Below are 23,567 nucleotides of genomic sequence, written 5' to 3'. Positions count from 1 at the left end.
CGCCGGTGGAGGCGGTCGTTCAAGCATCAGTAATTAGTCTTCCCCAGGTGCTCGAATTCCTCTGTCCCTCGGTTTCTGGGTCGCTCGCGTGCACTCGGCCCCTTTCCGGATTCGCGGTCTACCTCGAGGACTCATTAGTTCGGTGTCCGGCCGGCTCAGGGCACTGACCTCGTGGCCGAGCCCCTGCCAACCCCAAACGATGGAGGTGTTGCGGCCTAGCTGTTGGAGAGCTGCCGGAAGCCGGGGGTCGGGGACCAGCGTGACCGCAGGCGGTGAGAAACACCGCCAACCGGGTCAGACTCCTTCTTACCCAGTTTGGGCTTTGTGCCTTCCCGCTGTCGTCGGCGCAGAGCGCCCGGGGCTCCCCTAGATGGCGCTGTGTTGCCCACGGGCCGTTTGCCCGGGGGGTGTCGCTCACCGAATTGCGTGTCCCTTGAGGGCAGCACCCTCAGGGTCAGCAATAACAGTTCCCGGTGAACGTCTGTGCCCGAAGAATTGAGGGAGAGCAAGGCCTGCGTGCAGGCGTGTGAATCCACGCTCTGCTAATCCGGAGGTTTCGGTGGAAGCCCCGAGGAGTTCTGGGCACAGCGCTGCGGCTCTGGTTTCCTGAGTTCGGCTGTGAGGCTGCCGGGGCTGGGCAGGCCCAGCAGGTCTAAAGCTAGTGACGCACAGTAGGGCTGGGCTGGAGCCAGTGGCCGAGAAGCTTCCTAAGCGAAGAGAGTGTCTAGCCTGATGGGACGGAAGAGAAAGCTGAGCGAACCAAAGGCACACGGGCCTGGCAGTCTTCGTGGCACCTGTGTGGTTGCTTTGGAGTTTGTCCCGATGCCGGCGACCAGGAGGGTTTAGAACTGAATGCTGACACACAGCGTCCGTGACATCGACCTCTAAAGATGCCGCCCCAGTAACAGGAAACCTTCGGCAATGGATCCACAACCAGTGAAACCACAACATTCAACGGCCCAAACGAAGTGGATTCTTTGCCACACGCAACAAGCCCAGAGGGCGAGGAAGCCCAGCGCGTGGTGTGCCGTCTCAACAGATGGATCTCACGCGCCAGCCGGTTTCCCTGCAGTTCCTCAAACTCTCAGGAGCTTTCAAGTCCAGAAGGAAAACAAAACAAAACAAGACAAAAACCCAGACAGGCCTCTTTCCTCTGTCTCTTGTGGAGGACAAGGTCTCCTGTCTGCTCCCGGTAGATTTCCGGCTAGATATGCATAACTGGCGGGAATTATTCCCCGGAGCAGGCCCACTGTGGTTGATTAGGTCAATCCTAATTCTTCTTCTGGAGCCGGGAGTGGGGGTCTATCTCCTCCAAAGCCGAGGAGGTGGAGGGGATTTCGTCATGCGGAGGAAAACATGTTTCTGTTGGAAAGGAGGCGTGGGGGCCGTGCGATTGGCGGTGGGGTCCCCACGCGGGAGTCAGCTCCGTCCCTGGGTTTGACATAAAATGAAATCAGTAGCCTTTAAGGCATTTTTGAGAGCTGAGAGCTCTATTCCTTACGTTCACCTACATCAGATCATGGCCCCATTTCCGGATCTAACCCTCAGAGAAGTAACGTGACCTGCAGTTTGTTTTCGATGCAGGTACAGTAGCCGGACATTCATTGCACCTGACAACGTGTTGACCTAGGGATCGGAAGCATGTACTTTGGGCTGTTAATGATGCCGCGCGTCACGGATCTTCACGACCCCGGAGTGAGACGATACCGCAGTGTCTAGGTCTGGAGTGTCCGCGGCCAACGTGTGCCGCACAGAGCACGGCGCTGGGACTCAGCCGTCTGCTCCCCTGGGACGGAGCGGGGGCCTTCAACTCTTAAAACTCTCTCGGTAGGGGCGCCTGGGTGGCGCAGTCGGTTAAGCGTCGACTTCAGCCAGGTCACGATCTCGCGCTCCGTGAGTTCGAGCCCCGCGTCGGGCTCTGGGCTGACAGCTCAGAGCCTGGAGCCTGTTTCAGATTCTGTGTCTCCCTCTCTCTCTGCCCCTCCCCCGTTCATGCTCTGTCTCTCTCTGTCCCAAAAATAAATAAAAAACGTTGAAAAAAAAATTAAAAAAAAAAAAAACTCTCTCGGTAATTTATGCTACTAAGTTTGCAAAACACACACCCCTCACTGGTTCCCACACGTAGTTTTGCGGCATCTTCAACGGCTGTCGGCATTTTTCATTTATTTCGTCATCGTGAGCGGCTCCTTTCGGGCATCGCCGCAGTTTAACGTTTTCCGACGTGAGGCGGACCCTCTCTTCTCGTCGCCGTCCAGGAGAAGGCGCTGCTAGGGAAAGGGACAGCGGGCTGGGACGGAGACCCAGCTTCACACCCGGACCCTGCCTTTTATCAGCTATGCGATGGCCAAATCACGTAATTTTTCAGCCTCCGCATGTCCTATCTGCGGTGTGAGGGCGACCGTCACTTTGCAGGTTTGTTGGGAGATTAAATAACGTGGGGCAGGGAGGGTCCTGGCGGATCTCGGCTGTAAGACGTGGTCTCCATTGACAGCCACGTCCCGTCCCCTCCCCCTGCCTGCCCCCAGCTTCATGTCAAAAACTCAAACTCAAAATAACTCAGTAACTCAGAACTCAATCACTGCATAGGTATTTACCAAGCAACGTGTGAAACGCTAAGGATTCGCAGATGAAGCTGAATCCCCATTTCCTCGAGGAGCGAACATCCAGCCAGAGAGAGACAAATCGAAACTCATCAGCACAGTAAGACAGGAGACCGGTCATCCCAGAAACAAAGAAGAAAATGTGTTGTTACCAGCATGGAAACGAGGCACCGAACTCCGGAGGGGAAGTCGGCGGGAGCTCTGCCTGACCGGGTCACAGCCGACTTCGTCTTGAAGGAGAAACACATCTGACCTTGTGAAGAAGGAAGGAAGGGGCCAGGGGGTTCCGGGCGCGCACGCCTGGACGTTCCAGAAGGTGCCTGGCACAGCTGAGGGAAGTTTCAGCAGGTGGAACTGTGGTTTGAGTCGGCTGGAGAACGGGAGCCAAGCAGCAGGAAAAGAGCTAGAAAGGCCGCTGGCAGGGTGCTGGCGGCTGCAGATACACTGACGATGTTTTTTTCCAGATTTGCTGGTTCATTTCTTACACGTTTTAATATTCTTTTTGTTGTTGTTTGCATGTATGACATGCACACGATAAAAAAAAAAAAATTAAGGGGCACCCGGGAGGCTCAGCCGGTTAAACGTCCAATGTCAGACTCTTGGTTTCCAGCTCAGGGGCTCAGGGCGTGGTCTCATGGTTTGTGGGATCGAGCCCCGCATCGGGCTCTGGGCTGAAAGTGCGGAGCCAGCTTGGGATTCTCTCTCTCCCTCTCTCTGCCCCTCCCCGGCACAAGTGCGTGCGCGCACTCTCTCAAAATAAATAAATACACATCAAAAAAATAAAAATAAAAAATTAGGGGCACCTGGGTGGCTCCGTTGGTTAAGTGTCTGACTTCAGCTCAGGTCATGACCTTGCTGTTCATGGGTTCAAGCCCGGCATCGGGCTCTGTGCTGACAGGTGGGATCCAGGAGCCTGCTTCGGATTCTAGCTGTCCTCCCCACCCACCCCACCCCCCCCCCCAAATCTCTTGTGTAGCCTGGATTCTACCAAAGCTTTCTTTGAGTCTAGGAGCTACTCATGCGTGTTTCCAATAATTTTCATTGTTTAAGGTAGTTTAGATCTGGTTTCGTTCCCTGCACCAGAAAGAGTCCTGAATAATACAACCGTGAAGAGATTCCACTCGTGAAATTTCCAGAGGGCAGAGAAGTTTTTGCCAACACTTGGGCCTCACAGATGGGGAACGAGCTTTGTTACCTTTAGGAGACTACTTCCGGGAGACCGGGAACGGCGGGGTGCGGGTGGCTGGGCCTCAGGAATCTTCAGGGTGAGGAGAAGGTTCTCATTTCAAATCCCTAAGAGCCAAAGCACACCCATCCCTCCCGGGACCCCACCTTGGTCTTCCCTCTTGTGAAAACGTAAACTCCTGGAATCCTAGCCCGTATCTGAACACGGGTTAGTCACAGGCCAACTCCTTCTGGTCTCACGCGGTAATGAAACACGAGTGTGTGTCGCCGGGAAGCCTTGAGTTACAGGTTGGACGCGATGTGTCTCTTACAGTTAGCCTTCTTGCCACCACCGAGGTCAGGCCAGCCCAGTTTACCCAGTTTCCTCTACGACTGTTGCCGGGCCTCATCGGCCACTGGTGTTTGCTTGGGTTCCACTTGGATTGGCTTCCGTAAAATACACCAGAGCCAACAAGTGACGGAAGCTGCAGAAACAGGGAATTCCCGAGGAAAGAACGACGGTTTTGAAGCTGGAACACTATGCTACTTGATACATGTCAGGAAGTTTAACGATGAACCATTTTTCAAAGCAGGTTTGACCAATGGGAGCGTGGTGCAGGGAGCGGACTACTCTGTCCATCCCGTCTCCCCCGCACCTGCCCCTCGTCCTGCTAGAATCCGTCTTCCAAATCCTCTCTCATCTCCAAGGCATGGTTCTTACTGAAGATTCAGGAGAGAGGATTCTGTGGCTTCGGTGAAGGCAAAACTCTGACATTATGGAGTAGGAGCAGCCGCGGTGGGCAGGCGACATGCCACTGTGCCCAATCCAGGCCCAGAACCACTGCACCCAATCCCAGCCCACAACCACTGCGCCCAATCCAGGCCCAGAACCGCTCATGGCACCCAATTCAGGCCCAGAACCACTGCACCCAATCCCAGCCCACAACCACTGCGTCCAATCCAGGCCCAGGACCACTGCACCCAATCCCAGCCCACAACCACTGCGCCCAATCCAGGCCCAGAACCGCTCATGGCACCCAATTCAGGCCCAGAACCACTGCACCCAATCCCAGCCCACAACCACTGCGCCCAATCCCGGCCCACAACCACTGCTCCAATCCCCCCCCAGAACCAGCAGCACTTGAGGGGAAGGGCTGAGTCCCACCGGTGGTTGCTCTGCATTCAGGATCTACCCCCAGGACTTGCAGAGCCCCGAGAATGTTCACCAGATAAGAAAAACAGTGTGGTGCTGAGCGAAGGGATCAAGGAGGGGTAGAGAAAGGTGATGTTCGCTTCCTCGTGTGAGCTCCTTGGTTTCCGGATGTATAGACTGTGCAGCAATAACCCAAGGAACACACGGGTCCCTGTGAGGAAAGAAAGGCAACGATGACCTGTGCGGTCAGCTTAGTTTAGGGCCTGAGGGCTCAGTCCCTTAGGGGCTACGTCACCCTACCTCCCCGACCCTGTTTCCTCCGGTTCATTTGCATTGGATTCGCTTTCTCCTCAGTCGTCCCTGACCCGCTTCCGAGGGGCTCTGCCCAGAGGACCACCACCCCGGCCCGGTACCAGTGCATCAGGGGGTCCTCGCCCTCCTATCCCCTACCTAGGAGGAAGAAGGTGACTGTGAAGAGAAAGTAGTGTTTCTGGTGCCAGGAAGGGGCTGAGGGAAGGCCAGGAGGATAAAGCTCAGGAAGAAGGACAGAAGAAGGGCGACGATCACGAAAATCCGACCAAATGTAAAGTGGTTTGAATTAGGAAGGGAGAGGGGAGAAAGGCCAGCAGCTCCCTCTGGGGTCCCCTTCCTTCCTGGGTCTGAGTCCCTAGAATGCTAAAGAAGCAGGGCACAGACTTCAAGGTGGGAGCCAAGGGCACCTGGTGGGAAGCGGAGGGAGCCGCAGAAAGATCTAGAATAGCGATTCTAGAATGGTGATTCCAGCTGGGCTGGTGTCTCCCCCAGAGGCCTGACGCCCCACTGGGCCCCCATGGGGTGGAAAGAGGGGCCGACAATTCCTGGGAGGGACGGGATCGGTGTGGGGCCCTCCCTTTCGAGGGCAGAACTTACTCGATCTTGATGAAGGAATCCGGCCCGTGACGTCACCGCTGCAGATGGCCAAGAGGGTGCTGAACGGGACGGGGGCAGTGCCCGGGACCTCTACCCTCACCCAGGTGGAGAGGTTGAAGGCCCACCACAGCAGGGCCGAGCCCGCGAAGGTGCCCACCAGGATGGGGACGCGGGTACGGCCTATCCCACACTTCACACAAAAGGGTGCTGACTGGAAAAACGTGAGGGGAAGGCACACGAGTTAGATTTTCTCACTTCCTTTGGGGTTTCTCCCCATCCTTAAACCGCCATCCAAGTCCCATCTCCTCTCAGCTTGCAGAGTTCTGCCTCCTCCCTCCCGGCCCTGTCCCCTCCTGTCTCTGGCCGGCAGGGCCAAGAGCCTTCCCCTCGCCGGAACCCCGCACAGGCCCTCACAGCCTTGTGTTGTCACTACGCTTCTTCTGGGTGTCCCTGGGCTGGAAGTCCCTGGAGGACAAGAGCCCCGACTTAACCTCCCATCACACTCTGCCCAGTGCTTTACATGCAAGAAGATCTCAGCCAATACCTGTTGACAGAAAGGGGGAAAAAAAAATAGCAGACGTGAAATCCGTTCCTCGGTGATGTCGAGAGAAGTCAAGTTTTTTTCTGATGCTCAGCTTTCCCTGGCACGGTCGTCGCCTCTTGTCCCCTGTCTTCCTGCTGACGGTCCCGGCTTACCTTTTCTCTTATTTCTTCTTTTAATCGTTCTGTTTCAGCTTTAATCCTGTGACATCCTAACCTCTTCAAGAGTAGAAGCTTGTGGTCCTCTCCCTTGGCGGTCCCTTGGTAGGGACACTCGGTGACATCCTAAGTATGTGAACTCTACCTTCCTCTCTGCTGTCTCTGTTTGAAAAAAAAAAACAAAAAACAAAAAACGTAGCAGGGGCCCCCGGTTGGCTCAGTCGGTTAAGCATCCGACTCTGACTCCGGTCGCGATCTCACAGTTTGTGAATTTGAGCCCCGCATCCACAGAGCCCGCTTCAGATCCTCTGTCCCCCTCTCTCTGCCCCTCCCCTGCCCGTGCTTTCTCTCCCCCAAATCAATAAAACATTAAAAAAAAAAAAAACCTATATCATTTCCCAGGGCGCCTGGTTGGCCCCGTTGTGAAGCATGTGGCTCTTGATCTTGCGGTTGTGAGTTCGAGCCCCATCTTGAGTATAGAGGTTATTTAAAAAAAAAAAATCATTTCCCACACCTCTCCACCCGGCCATGTCTTTGTTTTCCTTGGCACTCGTGTACCTCAAAAGTTACGGCTTGTGTCCTTCGTTCTAACGTCTAATACTGACTAGGCAGGAACACTGCATTCCTGTACGAGACTGAAGGTTCCTGTACAAGACTGAAGGGGACGTGAGAGAGATTACAGGATAATCAGGGAGATACCCGGGGAGATAAAAGTGGAAAACAGTTTTGTGTTAAGGGCGCACTGGTCAGACTGCCCACTTCCGCCCTTCGTCAGAATACTGTTAGCCCACGTGACACCTTTGGCCCCTGCCCCCGCTGACTAGCACGCTGCTTGGCCAATGGTGGACACTCGGCAAGTTTGTTGACGAAGGAATTGATGAGTAAGTAAATACAAAGAATAAGGAGAGGACGACGCAGAGGGCTGCTAAGAACCCCTCTGGAAGCTTTTAAAATGCAAATTCTGGGAAGGCCAGGACTATCTTGTCCATTCTATTCATTTCAGTGTTCTGAGCCCTAATGTACTGTCTGTCACGAGGCAGGTGCTACATAAATATTTTTGGAACGAATGAATGATCCAGGAACACAAGACTCCTCCTCGGGGTGGAGGGATTTGTCACGTTCACTCAGCTGACCTTTCCTGTTAGGTATACACTATGCCAAAACGTTTAAAAATTCAGTTGGAGTTTTGTCGAGTGTGCAATACATTTCTAGCTCAGAACTATAGGTTTTTGTATGAGTCCGTTGTACAATTAAGAGGATAGTCTGCTCATGCCAGTGGCCGGGGAAAGAAGGGATATTTGTGGTGGGAAATCAGATGTAATTCGACAAGGTAAAGATCGCTTTTGACGACCACGTGCACGTGGAGACCCAATCCTGAGACTCAGGGAGAGTAGACATGGCAAGGTCTTTAAGTTTCAAGGTTGGCGGGAGCTCCATTGGAAAGGGCAACATATTTTCTTGGCTCAATGGTCCCAGGGAGTGTGATTCTTGAGTGCAGCTCAGTACTATGGGGTGGGGTCCACACACAGATTCCAAACCTTTCCCAACCAGAGATCTACAGCTGAGCTGATCTAATCTATAGAAAACAGATGACCACCAGTCACCATTTTCTCAAAGGGTGGCACCCAAATAGTTCCATTCTAGATGCCTTAGGAGAGGTTAATTCATGACCTCCAGTGGACGCCTTAGTGCACGAGGCTGACTTAGGTTAGTCTGAGAAAAGATGGACCAAGGCTCAGTCTCCTACACATTTCCCACGTGAGAAAAGCTTAGGATTTTCTCAGGGTCTATGTAGCTCTAAAAAATAATTCTTTGAGTTAGTAGCTTCAGTGCCCAGATCCCTTTATCTTGTGGAAGACAGTGGGACATTACTTAGTGCTCTTAAGTTCCGTGGTAATCTTGTATCTGAGTTGGAGGACACCTTTAGGGGCAAATGGTATTTATAAGCTTCCAGAAGAGTTCAGGGGCTCTTTTGCCTCCTTTACACTCTAAACACATAGTACCTTTCACATATGACTCGACATTTTTCTCTTACAGCACAGTTTTTGTTTGTTTTGACATATCATATGCGCATGTACATGACAAGTGGTAATTTAAAAAAAAGAAGAAGAAAGGAAAGTGTCGGGGATAGAAACGGCCAGCTAACTCTACATAATCTGTCTCCCACGTCACCCACCCCCAAGAAAGACCCCGCACTCCGGGTAAACGTAAAGGCGCACACACACACACACACACACACACACACACACACACCCTGGAGCTAGCCCCTCCCTCCAACCACTCATCTCACAACTCTCCTAGCTCTGAGGTCTTCAACGTAGTTAGATATTTTGAAAACCTAGTTGAACGTGGCGTTGGGACACCGGGAACTTGGGGGAGCCAGTCTCGGACCTGTTCCGGCTGTTTGTCCCGGGCAGTTCCCATGTCCTGTCCCGGGGAGGGACGCCGGGGGTGGGAGGAGCCGCGGGCTCCGGCGACAGGTCGCGGGTCACTCGGCTGCAGCGGGCAGCCCCGCACGCGCCCTCTGGCGGCCGCGAGCATCCTCGGGTGTCCACCAGGTGCTGGGACACCGCGGGGGGGGGGGGGGGGGGTGGGGAGGAGAGGCGGGGAGCGGCCTCCGTGCGCCTCCCCCCCCCGCCACCGGCCAGCCCTGCGCGTGGAGCGCGGTCCTGGGGGGCCCGTCGGGGTCGCCCGAGCGCGTGCACCTGTGTGTCCCTGGAAGCAGCCGCCGCCGTTTCCGCGAGCAGAGCGCCCTCCGCGCCTTCGGGCCCCGGGCGGGGTGGCAGAGGAACCCGCTCCGCCTGGGCGCGCGGGGACAGCGGGGGACGCGCGGGCTGGGCTCGCTTCCCGCCGGCGGACGCCCCCGCGTAGGCCGTGTAGCTAGCGACCGGAAGTGGGGAGCAGGTGCTCCAGTGGCGCAATCGGTTAGCGCGCGGTACTTATACAGCAGTATGTGTGCGGGTGATGCCGAGGTTGTGAGTTCGAGCCTCACCTGGAGCATCGTTTTCCGCCCAGAGGCGGCCTCCCTCCGGAGAGACCCTTTCCTGCCTCCCTAGGCCCTTGGGGACTACATCCCACCGTCTTCGATGTGTTTGAATTTGTTGGATACCAAGTATCCTCCCGGTTCTCCTTCGCGCTTTTGAAACAGAACAATGTGAAGAAGGGTTTACAGAGCGAGTCTGTTGTGCTGCGGTGACTTAGCTTCTCTCTTTAGCCCCACCCTGCCCTTCCTGCACCCCCCTTCCCACTTTGCTCTAAAGACGATGGCTCCTGGGGAGCCCCCGGCACATACTTAGAAAGTGCTGAGCAACTTGCCTGCTGTGACGAGCCCTGAACTCCATTAGAGGGAACTCAGAAGTGAGACATTTCCTGCCGGATGAAAATTCCAGCTTCGGGGAACAATGAGATGCTGATTTCTGATTTCTGAAGACAGCATCACCTCTAGTATCCCCCCGCCCCCACTTTACCCTGATGAACCAACAACCATGGAAGGTTGAACAGCTCTGGTCACCTGAGAAGCAGAACCTGGCATCCCCATATTATCCAGCTGTCTGGGCCTGGAACAGGACGAGCGATGATGACATCCAGAAACCAGAAATCTGCAGACCAACATTGCAGGAATAAGCAGATTGCTGTGCACGAGGTAGGTAGGAAGTAGGTAGTGATTTTGACTTAGAAATATGCGGCCCCGCCGCCCCCATGAAACAAGAAGCCCACCTGGTCATGGATCTTATCACACCTCCTCACTCTGCCCCAAAGGGTAAATTGAACTAGGTAATTTGGAGTACTTTTCCCAGCTGTAAAGATGATCCCAAACCTGAGCGCATGTATGTCCCACCCGCAACAGGATGCAGAAAATAGTACATGGAATGAAACGGAGCCCAGAGAACTCTCCCTTGAAATCTGGATTCCTAAACGTGTCCTGCATGCGTCTGGACATTGTACAGTCACAGAGTGGTCTTCCTGGGGAAGCGTAGGGAAGTCCCATCCAGGAAAGCACCAGATAATAATAAAAATGGACACCTTCACACTTCATAGCTTTTGCTAAGCCACCGGAGTACCTTGGAGACTGTCAAAGTCTCATCTTCAAGTATCAATGGAAATTAAATGGCAGAGATTTATTTAGGTTGTTAATGAGGAAATGGACAGTAAACTAGTTCAAGTGACAGTAGAAGAGACTGGTAAATGCATTATCAGTGGGGAAAAAAAAAGAATGCTCAAATAATATACCAAAATTGAGTGAAAAACTAGCCAATGTCCCACAGAACAGCAAAAAGTATAATCTTTGGGGTTATTTTCCAAAAGACAGAAACTAGTTGCATTTCTGCTGGACAAGAATCATTTGAAATTAATCAGTCTTCTGCAGGATAACATTTAACTTTATGGCGTCTAAGCCCTAGAGTAGCAATATCCGAGAAAATCGGTTGCCCCTTAGGTGGGCATGTTGAACATGCTCTAATATAATTTTGAAAGCATATTCTGTAATCTTTTCGCCTTCTTTTCAAGATTTGGATCATTTTTCTTCCCAGATCTAGCATCTTAATTCAATTCTTTGGTCTCTGCCTCCATTCAGTTGGCCGCATGATGGTCAAGACGTCTCATGGTGCAAAAAGTTGCTTTTTATTAAAGCACAGGGACAGGACCGGTGGGCAGAAAGAGCTGCACAGGGGTTGTGAGGAGTGACTGATTATATACTTTTTAGTTAGTGGGGGTGAGGGATAAGTAAGTCTCCAAGGACTTGGTGTGTGTTGAAAGTGAGATTTACAGGATCTTGGAGGGGTGGCAGTTGTCAAGATAGGGTTACCCTTTATTGTCTAGTAAAGCATGAGTCATGAGAAGCTGTAGGCATGTCATGCTCTGCATGTCTCCAGTGCGCATCAGTGGGCCACGTGTTGTCAGATAATTCATTTTTGGTTACTTTCTGCTGGCCTTTGCTTTCCTCATCAGATCTTATTGAACATCTGCCCAATAGGTATGTTTTGAAAAGTGAGTTGTGTCCTCAATGGTAAGCGGTTATTTCCATAAAGAACTGTTGTGATGCTATTGAAACCACTCTGGTGATACTCAACCTGGAATGTTTCGCTAGATGTTGGTAGGCAGCTACAGAAGAAAGGAGAGAGTGGTTAGCTACTCTCCCCAACGTGCTAAGCTGTCATGATAGCAGACCTGCGACGAAATTCTGCACGTATATGATCATTTATTGGGAAGCAAGCAAGAAAGAGTCATCAGATCTGTTCTGTAAGTTCAGCAAAGTTCCTGTGTTTTTGTTGTTGTTTTCTTGCTTGTGTAGCTCCAAAACTACCTTTAAAAAACTGAGGTATAATTGACATACAACAGTGAATTCATTTCAGATGTACAACATAATGATTCAATAGTTGTGTATATTGCAAAATGATCACCCCAGTAAGTCTAGTGAACATCCGTTACCATACTTAGGTGCAGTTTTTTTCCTTTGATAAGTACTTTGATGATTCCCTCTCTTAGCAACTTCCATATATGCAATGAAGAATTAACTATAGTCGCTATTCTGCACATTACATCCCCATGACTCATTTATTTTATAGCTGGAAATTTGTACCTTTGAACTTCCTTAACCCATTTTGCCCACCCCCACCTTCCACCTCTGTCAACCACCAACCTGATCCCCAGCCCGCCCCCCCAAAACTACTTTTCATGAAAAGTTAGCCTGAGGCATATGCAATAATTTTTCAGAGGCAGAATTCAGCCAAACTTCTATCAGAGTCAGGAAAACCAGAACACACTACAGCTGCTTTAACTCTTATTATCTTCGGATTCTATCTCTTAAATATCTAATTCGCAGTTCTTGGGCACAACTAATTTACCTACTCAGACCACATTTCTGATATCCTAATTAATTAACAAGGACAAATTTCACTAAAGAAAACCAATTTTTAATATGTTAATCATCAGAGCCTCTGGTGTTTGTCACAGATAAGACAAGTATTTTTAGCGGCCACTTCTGTACCGTAGGTTTCTGTTTATGATGCCAGCTCGCCATCCTCCAAAGTGTGATATCTGGGCAGTGGCCTGACGCTAGAATCATTTAAAATCATTAAAAACATTTTTTTCTTTAGCTTATTTATTTATTTTGAGAGAGAGAGAGAGAGAGAGAGCAGGATCGTAGGAAGGGGAGGGGCACTGAGAGAGAGGGGGAGAGGGAATCCCAAGCAGGCTTCGAGCTCTCGGTGCAGAGCCCGTCCGGGAGCTCGATCCCACGAACCATGAGATCGTGACCTGAGCTGAAATCAAGAGTCAGAATATCAAAACTCTGGAAATAATCTCAGAGTTTCTTCCAGGTCAAAAGATTCATTTAGAATTTGATTTGGGGAAGTTTGAGAAAAGTATCAAAAAAGATTTTAAAGCACTTGATCAAATAGGATCATAGGTCACTGTGAAGCAATACTTTGTTATCTATTTAATCCAAGTGTCAGCAAAAGATTTTAAAGGGAAATACAGGGGCTTACACAGTTGTTAGCAAAAATCAGCTCTTCTAATATTGAGAAGGCTCTATTTTTCTAAGTAATCAAAGACCTGATAAACACAGGAAAATATTTTGGCAAAACATAGAATTTTCTAGGCAGATAACTTTAAATGATAAAAAAAAAAACCTTTTATGATCTCTTACCAAGAGCAGACCAATAGTTCAATAAACATTGTCTTTTTAACAGACGAAAGAAAATTAAGTTCTAGTTTTACATCAGTGCACGGTTACTATGAAAGCTTAAGAAAAAAAAAAAAACAACCCTTTAACAAATTCATTCAATCTTATCCAGCTTGATCACATGCAAAATTCCTTTCCCAATGTTCCTTTTTCATAAACCTTCTACAACATTCTATGTCCGTTTTAGTTCATCCCTTGTTCTCTTTCCCATTCAGAAATAACCGGCTTTACTTTAGGACAAAAGTACACTCATTTCTCTCAACAAAAATGCACCTTCATTCCTCCTTCCTATTCTTACCCAAAACAAAAAACTAGAAAACAAACCAAAAAACCCCAAACAAACAAACCCCACAAAACGCAAACACCCACATCATATTTTCCTTGCAATGTTGAACTATTTCTAGTAGCTTTCATTACATATATTGTTAGAATGCTTAACTTTTAGAAATCTTCATTTCTAGTGAAAATCAAACAGTAAGCAATTGTGAACCATTACACCAGCATTCTTTAGATTGGGAAATTTATGAATACGTTTCATAATTTCTAGAAGCATATGCCTTTTAAAATTTTCCAACGTAGCACCAACATATCTAAATATCTTTTAGTTTCTCTGTAATAAGAAGCCATAGGTAGATGAACCTATGTTCAATAAGTGATGCTTCAGTATTTTATCTTATTTGGAAATGATCTAGATGTTTAATGACTATCATCTCATTTAACTTAGCGAAAATCTAAGGTTTTAAGTTACCAAAAAGATTTTTTTAATAGACATAAATATTGCTGAAAAACTTACTTATGTACTTTTCCCTTACATCTACTTAATTCACTTGCTCTTAATTATTTAGGTTTAGTTGTGAACATTTCACAAGACATTAAACAGCTAACCATCATTTTTAAGTTCTTTTTCTTGCCGACAAATTCTGTAACGGAGAAAACATGAGCTTATTTGATTTGTAGTAAACCCAGAGAGAATAAAAGTATTCTATTTAATGCTGGCAACTCTAAAAACGTCTCTTCTAGTTAAATCCACAAACTTCAGACAGCTTTTATTTATTATAGATTGATTTTAGACCATGTGAACTGAAAAAACATCCAGGTTAAGTTTCTATTATATTTCTGATAATTTCGATAAGTGCTTTTCTTAATCCTCTTTTACAAATTAATTTTGCTAGTACTATCTGGAGGTAGAAAATACCACATACGTACTGATGAAGAATGTACAGATAGATGCGGAGACCTTATTGTTCTAAAGTTTTAAGCCATGAGGCGTGTATAATGATGCAAAACTCACTAGTTCATAAGCGAATGGCTGGATCCAAACTCTTTTGGCAGATGGAATAAATTGAGGTTAACCGCTCAGATGGCGGTGACACTTTTTCTACTAATATTTGTGGAGAGGACACCAAGGATTTGTATTCGTCCTTGACAAGTAACCTCATGGCGGCTGTGGGTAGATTTTTGGCAAGGGGGCTCCCACAGCCATTTGTATTTTTAAAAGGCCTGCCGCCTGGCCCTGTTTTCCTTCCGTCTTAGGAACTGGGGATGATGTAGATAAGATTTCTTGAAGAGGTTATAAGCCTTTTGAGATAAATAGGGAAGGTTTGGGCTGGTAGGCATGAACGGGTAGAGAACTTGAACTGCCTCTAGAACCGTTTCTCATTTTATAAGAGTTCTAAGATAAGGGCGATTGCTCTCAATTTGTCAAAGAACCGGGTCGTAACTTAAATGACATCACAGATCCGTGTCTCCAGCCTCATGAGCCACCATTTGCTTCTTTCTGGGTACATAGTTCTAATTTTAATGTGGGGTGGGGGAGACTTTCAAGAATTCCTATCGGGCTCTGAACATCAGCTTCCAATCTGGCCAACGTTTTGGCCACAGATCTACTTAAAAGAAAATTCTTTTAAATATGCTGTCAGTCTTCAGCTTGAACAAACAGTAACTATTTCTGGCAGTATCGAATAACCCCCTCTGCATGTAAGTGGGGGCCCCAAAGAGGTTGCACAGGATACTACCTTCCCGAGATCCAGACCCACTCCCAAAGGCAGCCAAAGAAAGAGCCAACAAGTCTCAAGCAGAGAGGCGGGAAGCCACAACTCCTCAGAACATAAAATAAGAATGAGGAAGGCAATAACCAATGGGTTTGGATTTGGAAAGGAGGGACAATGTGAAATTTTATTTTCCTTTTTCAACTGGGCACTACAGACAGAGATTCAGAAAAGCTGTTTCTGGTAAGAACTTTTTTTTAACCATTTTTTTACCTTCATTTACCTTTTTTTAACCTTCATTTACTTTTTTTTTTTTTTTTTTTTTTTTTTTTTTACCATTTACCAATCAAAAACTGGCTTCCAGGATCCCCTCTGCAGACGCTGTTATCTACCGGAGATTCAGCTTGATTGTTGAAGCGAATAACGTATTTACCAGAAAATCCCTCAGTTTTGTCAGTTCTGGGAGGGGCCCAAGTGGGACCGTGGAAAGCAGATGTGGGGGTGTCTATAAGGTGATTAATTTAACCGACTTTGGTTCATGGTCCTGTCAGTGCAGTTCAGACAGCAGATTAGTAGAGTGAGAACTCAAGTTAAGTAGGGTGAAGGGAGCAGTAAGAGTTATGTCAATCTTTTGAATCAGGTACCTCTTGTATCTTTTTCATTTTTTAAAAAAATTTTTTACTGAGAATACACTGAGGGTTGATGGGGGTGGGAGGGAGGGGAGGGGAGGTGAGGGGCATGAAGGAGGGCACCTGTTAGGATGAGCACTGGGTGTTGTATGGAAACCAATTTGACAATAAATTTAATATTAAAAAAGCAATAAATTTTTTTTAACATTTATTTATTTTTCAGGGAGAGAGAGCACAAGCAGGGGAGGGGCAGAGAGAGAGGGAGACACAGAATCCAAAGGAGGTTCCAGGCTCTGAGCTGTCAGCACAGAGCCCGACGCAGAGCTTGAACCCATGAACGATGAGATCATGACCTGAGCCAAAGTCAGCCGCTTAACCCCCTGAGCCACCCAGGGACCCCATGTCTCTTTCGTTTTTTATCAGCTTTTCAGCAATGAAGCTGTTTTCTGGATTTTGAAGCCTTTGCTTGTAAGTGCCCTTCTTAAGTGATCTTATCCAGTTGGAACATTCCTCAGAGAGGTTTCTGTAATTCCACATTATTCAAAAGTTCACCCATTTCCCCAGAAAGGCACAAGAGCCGGGCCCCGGGACCAGGTAGACGGAACCGATCTTACCTCTGGATTCGCTAAGATGTCGTAGTTATGAGGACCCTGTCTTGTGATAGCCGTTGTAAAACACCAGCAGTCAATGTGTTTTCTCCCCTTTTGAACAGGGCGGGTGGCCGAAGGAAGCTCCAGAAAACAGAAACAAAAGAGTACTCATCGGGAAAAGGGACGCCTTTATAAAAACCAAGAGGACGAGGCTCTTAAGTAGATTCCACCTGAAGCCTGGAGAGCTCGAAATGCAAGGAGAGCAGAGCTGGAGTGCAGGAGAGAACTGACCTCACACTCCAGGCTTGGGAGAAAGCAGTGAGCTCACTGGGCTCGGTGGGTGTTGGCACCTGTTTGCTCGCCAGCCCTGGAGCTGTGAGGGGGCTTCGCTGGATCCCACTTCTCCGACACCAAGGGATGGCGACCTCAAAAATCAAAACGGCTGGTTATTTTATTAGCAAAATGGGCTGATGTGGGGAAAGCCAGGAATCACAACGCGGGACCAGCAACCTGTGGAAACACCAGCGGCACGTCCGGAGAGACAAGGGGCAGGCTGGTTTCATCAGGTTTTAGGAGCAAACCGGGGAGGATTGATGTGCACAGAAGTTCACTGGAGAAGAACGAGAGTTTGAGGCCGCGGAGGTCTCTCCTTGGCTGCAAGCGTGGTTAGTGCGTCGTTTCTGGGCGCGGCGGGGTCCTCCTTGGTGGGGAGGAGGGGCGTGCTGCATTCTAAACTGGGGTTTCCTTTATTCACTTTCACACACACACACACACACACACACACACACACGCCGTGCCCGTAGTGCAGCACTGGGGGCCAGGGCTTTGGGGGACACAGCCCCTGAGGGGGTGTGTGTGCTTGTGTGCGTGTGTGTGTGTGCGCACCGTGCTTTGCGTGCTGACTACATATTGAAGGAACGGCAATAATTGCTCAGGCAAGAACGTCAGAGCCACGTGACAGGGCTGGTGGAATCGAAGGCTGGAAAGAATCTCTTTCCCACTTCCTGCAACACCCGAACAAGCCTCCGATTGCCCAGTACGGGGCCTCTCTTTAAAGCAAAAAGGAAATCTGCTCGTAGAAGCCTCGAGTGATTTGATGCTCTGATGCACGAAGGCAGAAGCGATCCCTAACACGAATCTAACGCTCCGCTCCTGGAGGAGGTGGTGCAGGGTGTACTTTCCCCACATCTCAGCGGGCACTCCGGCGGGGAGGCTGGTGGGAGGCCCTGCTGATCAGCACAAAGGGGCTGAGACTGGCGTAACCGAGCGTTAGAAATAGTTTCATGTTTAACACCGTGCGGTCATTGGTCAGGAAGGAGCCGATGCAGAAGGAGAAAATGAAGTCCGCCCAATAGAAGAGAAGGAAACAGGCCATGAGGAGGAGGGCACTCCGCGTAGCTCTCGTCTCCGGGCTGGAATTTCTCTGGGATGTGGAGCTCCGCAGGTGGAGCACACTCTGGCGATGCTTGCACAGACGGAAAGCCATGTACCCGCTGCTCCAGCCCATGAGGCTCTGGGAGATGATGTCCCGCAGCGCCATGAGAGTCAGGAAGAGCCACCTGACGGTCAGCCCGGAGGGCAGCATATGGCAATAGGGGTGGGAGCCAGACGGTGTGATCCCGGAGCCGTTGGTGCTCTGGGCGGCTGTGATGTAGGAGAGCAAGTTGGAGCTTATCAGGGAATTCAAGATCCAGAAGAGGAGGAGAGAGGGGAGCACTTGCCACGCGGTGCGGGGCTTGAGCTTTCTCCACGAGGAGGTCCTGGGGCTGATGGTGAGGGCCTGGACCACGCTGAGGAGGCAGGTGGTGCACATTGAGAGGCCACGGGCCACTCTCCCCAGATAGAACACCGTTTTGCAACTGGCACTATCTAGAAAGTTACTGACATGAAAAGCTGCTGTTATATCGAAAATGCCTCTGGCACAAAGTGTCATGGTATTGGTAAAAGCCAGGTGGACGAGGAGAAGGTCTGTGGGCTTTTTCTTAGGACCCATGACAAAAACGTACACATGGCTCGCAAACAAAAAGAAGTTTCCCGCACAGCCAGGTCCAGTAAGAGAAAGCAAGATTGTTCCCCGGATGAAGTCAATCCAGTTTATCTTCCACCTCATGGACAGTACAGGAAAAACCTTTTGAGGAAAACAAACAATTGAGGACGGCAAAGACAAACGTGTTTTACGGCTGTGGCCTCTCTCCGGTTGCCCGAAGGGGACAGAGAAGCGGAAATACCGCAGTGTGTGCGTGCTCCTGCCTATGCGTTCTGCTCAATCCACGCTTTCTCTGCCCTTTATGCTTCTGCAGCAGCATTTGACTTGTAGAAGGGATGACTGTGAAATCTGCATGTCCCACATCACACAGGGTCCACCCGATTCCCGTAACTTTACCTTCTGAACGCTCCACCTGTCCGTGCGCGTGCGACAGTGTTCCCCCGGACGTCCCGCTCTAGGTCACGTGTTCCCCAACCCGCGGTCAATTCCTGCTTTGTGACGCTGCATTTCACCGTCCCTCACGTCCGACATCCAGCCAGCTTCATGTTGTAGGGCGCATTGTGGGTCCTCCCCACCCCCTCTGGTAGCCTGTGCCTTCGTGACTCTACAGCTATGAGCCCTGGCTGGAAACAGTTGACCTTGTCTGGAGAATTGCCTCTGGCAAGAGAAAGCAACCCCTACCAGGAGGGTACACACGCCCCCACCCCCGTCCGGGCCTTATTCAGAGAACCTAGGCTGGTTACCGCCTGCGGGAAGGAGCTCGGCCACCTCCACATGTGGGGTGCTCCGGTAGGCAGATTCATTCCGCGGTCTCGTAGGCTGGACGTGGCTGATACGTTCTGATGACTAAGACCACATCTGGAACTTGTTTTCACCTGTTCACCCCTCCTTTATCTTCACTTCCTCCAACCCCCACCCCCCACCCCCGCAATAAACCCTGTGAACAGAATTAAACTTTCAGAATCTGCTTTGAGGAAATCCAGTTACGGCTAATGTCGTACTGATTATGTTTCTTTTTTTTTTTTTTTTAATTTTTTAAATTTAAATTCCAATTAGCTAACCTAAGTGTAGTCTTGGCTTCAGGAATAGAACCCGGTGATTCATCTCTTACATATGACACCCAGGGCTCATCCCAACAAGAGCCCTCCTCAATGCCCATCCCCCCGTTAGCCCATCCCCGCCCCCCTCCAGCAACCCTCAGTTTGTTCTCTGCATTTAAGAGTCTCTTATGGTTTGCCTCCCCCTCTGTTTTAATCTTATTTTGCCTTCCCTTCCCCTACGTTCATCTGTTGAGTTTCTCAAATTTCACATATGAGTTAAATCACATGGAATCTGTCTTTCTCTGACTTATTTTGCTTAGCATAATACCCTCCAGGTACATCCACGTTGTTGCAAAAAGCAAGATTTAAATCTTTTTCATTGCTGAGGAGTATTCCATTGTGTGTGTGTGTGTGTGTGTGTGTGTGTGTGTGTGTATGTGTATATATACACACCACGTCTTCTTTATCCATTCATCAGTAGCTGGACATTTGGGCTCTTTCCATAATTTAGCTATTGTTGATAGCGCTGTTGTAAACATTGGGGTGCATGTGCCCCTTTGAACCAGCATTTGTGTATCCTTTGGATAAATACCTAATAGTGCAATTACTGAGTTGTAGGGTAATTTTATTTTTAACTTTTTGGGGAACCTCCATACTGTTTTCCAGAGTGGCTGCATCAGCTTGCATTCCCACCAACAGTGCAAGAGTGTTCTCCCCTTTCTCCACATCCTTGCCAACATCTGTTGTTTCCTGAGTTGTTAATTTTAGTGATTCTGACTGGCTTGAGGTAATATCTCATTGTGGTTTTGATTTGTATTTCCCTGATGATGAGTGATGTTGAGCATCTTTTCATGTGTCTGCTGGCCCTCTGGATGTCTTTTTTGGAAAAGTGTCTATTCATGTTTTTGTACACTTCTTCACTGGATTATTTGGTTTTAGGTGTTGAGCTGGGTAAGTTCTTTACAGATTTTGGATACTAACGCTTTATCTGATATGTCGTTTGCAAATATCGTCTCCCATTCCGTCCGTCGCCTTTTAGTTTTGTTGATTGCTTCCTTCCTTGTGCAGAAGCTTTTTATCTTGACGAAGTCCTAATTGTTCACTTTTGCTTTTATTTCCCTTGCCTCCAGCGACACGTCCAGTAAGAAGTTGCTTGGCCGGGCCAAAGACGTTGCTGCCTGTTTTCTCCTGCAGGATTTTGATGGTTTCCTGTATCACATTTAGGTCTTTTATCCATTTTGAATTTATTTTTGTGTAACGTAACATTTGTCTAACCTGACCATTTTCTCCATCAGAAATGCTACCCTGATATCTCATACTGTGGCTAGTATATTTTCCTAGCTCCTGACTCTTCCCTAAAAATAGGATTTTCCCTATTCATTTTGTGCCAGTTGAGATTTCAAATCAGAAGTCTGTTTCTTTGAATCTCTATCTTGCAGTCCCTTGATGGCTTTGCATTTAGTCCAAGCTCAATTGCCTTCTCTTGATCTGTGCAAAGCCACCTGCTTGGCATCCTTGCTTTTGGATCCATCTTGTAGGAAACTGCTAGCGTACATTTAACTCCTGCAAACAAACTGAATCTTGGCACTTATCTGACCCACAGGAATATGCACAAAGTCCCTGTGCCTCGCCTGCTACCACCCTTCTTATCTCTCACTCCTGTCTGTTCATCAGAAACCAGCTGCTATGCACTGAATGTTTGTGTCCCCCACAATTCAACATAAGAATGTGATGTGATGTGATGTGATGTGATGTGATGTGATGTGATGTGTTATTAGGAAAGGTAGGGGGACTTGGGAGTTGATTAGGTTTAGATGAGGTCATAACAATGGACAGGATTAATGCCCTTGTACCAGCATTCTTTAGATTTGTAAAATTATGAATACATTTCAAAATTTCTAGAAGAATATCTTTTTTAAATTAAATTAAATATTAAAAAATTTAAGTCAACATATCTAAATATCTTTTCGTTTCTCTGTAAAAGAAGCCCAAAGTAGATAAAACTGTATTTAGTAATTACTGTTGGAATATTTTGTCTTGTTTGGAAACGATCTAGCTTTCTAATGGATTTCACTTAATTTACCATTTAACCTAATCTAGCAAACTTTTAAAGTTTTAGGTTACCACAAAGACTTAGAAAAATCAAGTGGACATAAATGTTACTGCAAGGCTTACTTATAAAAGTTTATCTTCCATTTACTTGCTTTTAAAAGTTATATGTAGATTACGTGCAAAAACCTCACTAAACATTAGGCAAACTCAGCCATTATCTTAAGCTATCACATTCTGTTTGTTGTTCACAGGTCTCCTGGGAGACATGAACTTACTTAGCTAGTAAACTCAGAATAAAATTTTTACCTTTAATGTCAACAATTCTAAAGACACGTCTGTTTTAAAGAAACCATCAGCCTTAAACTAGCTTTTTTAAATGGTAGTTTATTTTTTGTTTTCATTTCTTGAGGTAGAGAGAGAGAACAAGCAGGAGAGTGGGGCAGAGGGAAAGAGAGAATCCGGAGCAGGCTCCACATTGTGCCTGACTCTGAGCTCGATCTTGAGACCGTGAGATCGTGACCTGAGCCGAAATCAAGAGTCGGACGCTTAACGGACTAGGCCACCCAGGGGCCCCTAAACTAGCTTTTATATCAAGTATTTTATTAGATCACGTGAACTTGCATAGCATTTGGGTTAGTTTCTACCTTTCTGAGTTTTGGAATGCCCAATTTTTATGAGCACCTGACTTTAAATCAACTAAATAGAGCTCTTTTACAAATCAATTTTAGCAATACCATTCGGGGATAGAAAAATATCTCACATAGACAACAACGGTCCTCCCATCGTTGGATTGCTTACTATTGAAAGGAAAAAGAGGCGTCTGCCCGAGTTGAGATCAAAGAATACAGAACAATAGGAAACAAAACTAGCATTGCCTTCATTATTCCAACCATAAGATTTACACTGTTAAGGTATCAGCGTTTTCAAGATTTATTTCCTTTATAAGCCTGAGACCCAAGTGCTGTGCCCGGCTCAGCGGTGGGAAATGATAAAAGAAGGATCCCCGAGGCTGCGTTTAAACCCTGGGCGTGCACCCCAATCTGGCTGTGTCTAGCTCTATGATTTGGGGAGCCCGGGTCTTCTCTCTCTTATGTAGTACTTGCTAAATGGTTCAGGAATTGGCGACTCACGGCTATAACAAGTATAACACTGTAGCAAATAAATCGGATGAAACCATGGATATGTTGAAGCGTTTGGTCAGGACCTGGGACACGTTCATAAGGCGCATCTCGGTTCACGTTAGTGACCCGGTTTTGCTTCCAGGCGCTGCTCCCCTTTCCCTCACTCTTTGTGACCATCCCCACTCTGCTCCCCTGATCTCTCCTTCCCAGGCCGGCCCGTCCATTTCTACCTCCCACCTGACTGACCTGCCCAGTCTCCCGGAGACCGGGGCCTGACTCCCCCGGCGGCTTACCCGGCCTCGTTGATCCGGGACGCACACTCGTGCCCGGACTCACACCCTCTAGCTTTGCGGTCCGCCGCTCCGACCTTCAAACCCTGGTTCCTCCGCTCTCCCTCTACATGTTACGTGACCTCCCTAGGACCCCACGACCCCCATCTGTAAAATGGGACCGATGCTTTGTATCGGACCGGTCTGTTGGGAGGACGGAGTGAGCGTCACTGCCTGGAAACTACTAAAAAGCAATTCCCTAAAAGACAACCATTAGTGTCACGTGCGCTTTCCCTCCACCCTTTGTGTCAGCGTCTCAGCAATTCTAGAGTCTACTGTGTTAGCTTTTGAAGCTACTGTGCTGTTTAAAAGAAAAATGCAGAATACATGTGACAACACTTGGAATTCTAAATCTTAGTAGAGCAGGCAAGCGTGCCCAGTGCCGAAAAGGCAGAACTAACGGGCACAGAGCCCCTCTGCCGGGAGGGGACGTGCACACGAGCTGAGAGAAAACTCCAGAGAGTCCGTGCGTGCGCGCACACCCGGGTGAGCCGCCCTGGGCGTCCATCTGACGGCCCCTCCTCCTCCCCCTGTGAGGAAGGGGCAGCTTCGGGCACAGCGTGGACCCCCGGGCTCACCTCCTGTGCAGCACAGAGAAGCCGCGTCTCCCGATGGGCTGGGAGG

At 48.6% G+C, this 23,567-nt stretch overlaps 1 protein-coding gene and 1 non-coding gene across 2 annotated transcripts; one reads left to right on the top strand and one right to left on the bottom strand.

The window, feature by feature from the left end:
* The first annotated feature begins 9,431 nt into the window (after positions 1–9,431).
* On the top strand, positions 9,432–9,525 carry TRNAI-UAU. Its single transcript has 2 exons — positions 9,432–9,469; positions 9,490–9,525. It is a non-coding gene; the product is annotated as a tRNA-Ile (tRNA).
* An 8,078-nt stretch (positions 9,526–17,603) lies between these two features.
* On the bottom strand, positions 17,604–19,036 carry LOC122219380 (putative vomeronasal receptor-like protein 4). The gene has a single exon (XM_042937614.1). The coding sequence runs from the start codon at positions 18,522–18,524 to the stop codon at positions 17,604–17,606; it is 921 nt and encodes a 306-aa protein (XP_042793548.1). The 5' UTR covers positions 18,525–19,036.
* Between the last annotated feature and the right edge of the window lie 4,531 nt (positions 19,037–23,567).

Source organism: Panthera leo, chromosome B2 (genome assembly GCF_018350215.1).
Source record: "Panthera leo isolate Ple1 chromosome B2, P.leo_Ple1_pat1.1, whole genome shotgun sequence".
Lineage (NCBI taxonomy): Eukaryota > Metazoa > Chordata > Mammalia > Carnivora > Felidae > Panthera > Panthera leo.
The sequence above is the reverse complement of the archived record's forward strand: the minus strand, read 5'-3'. Positions and strand labels throughout refer to the sequence as shown.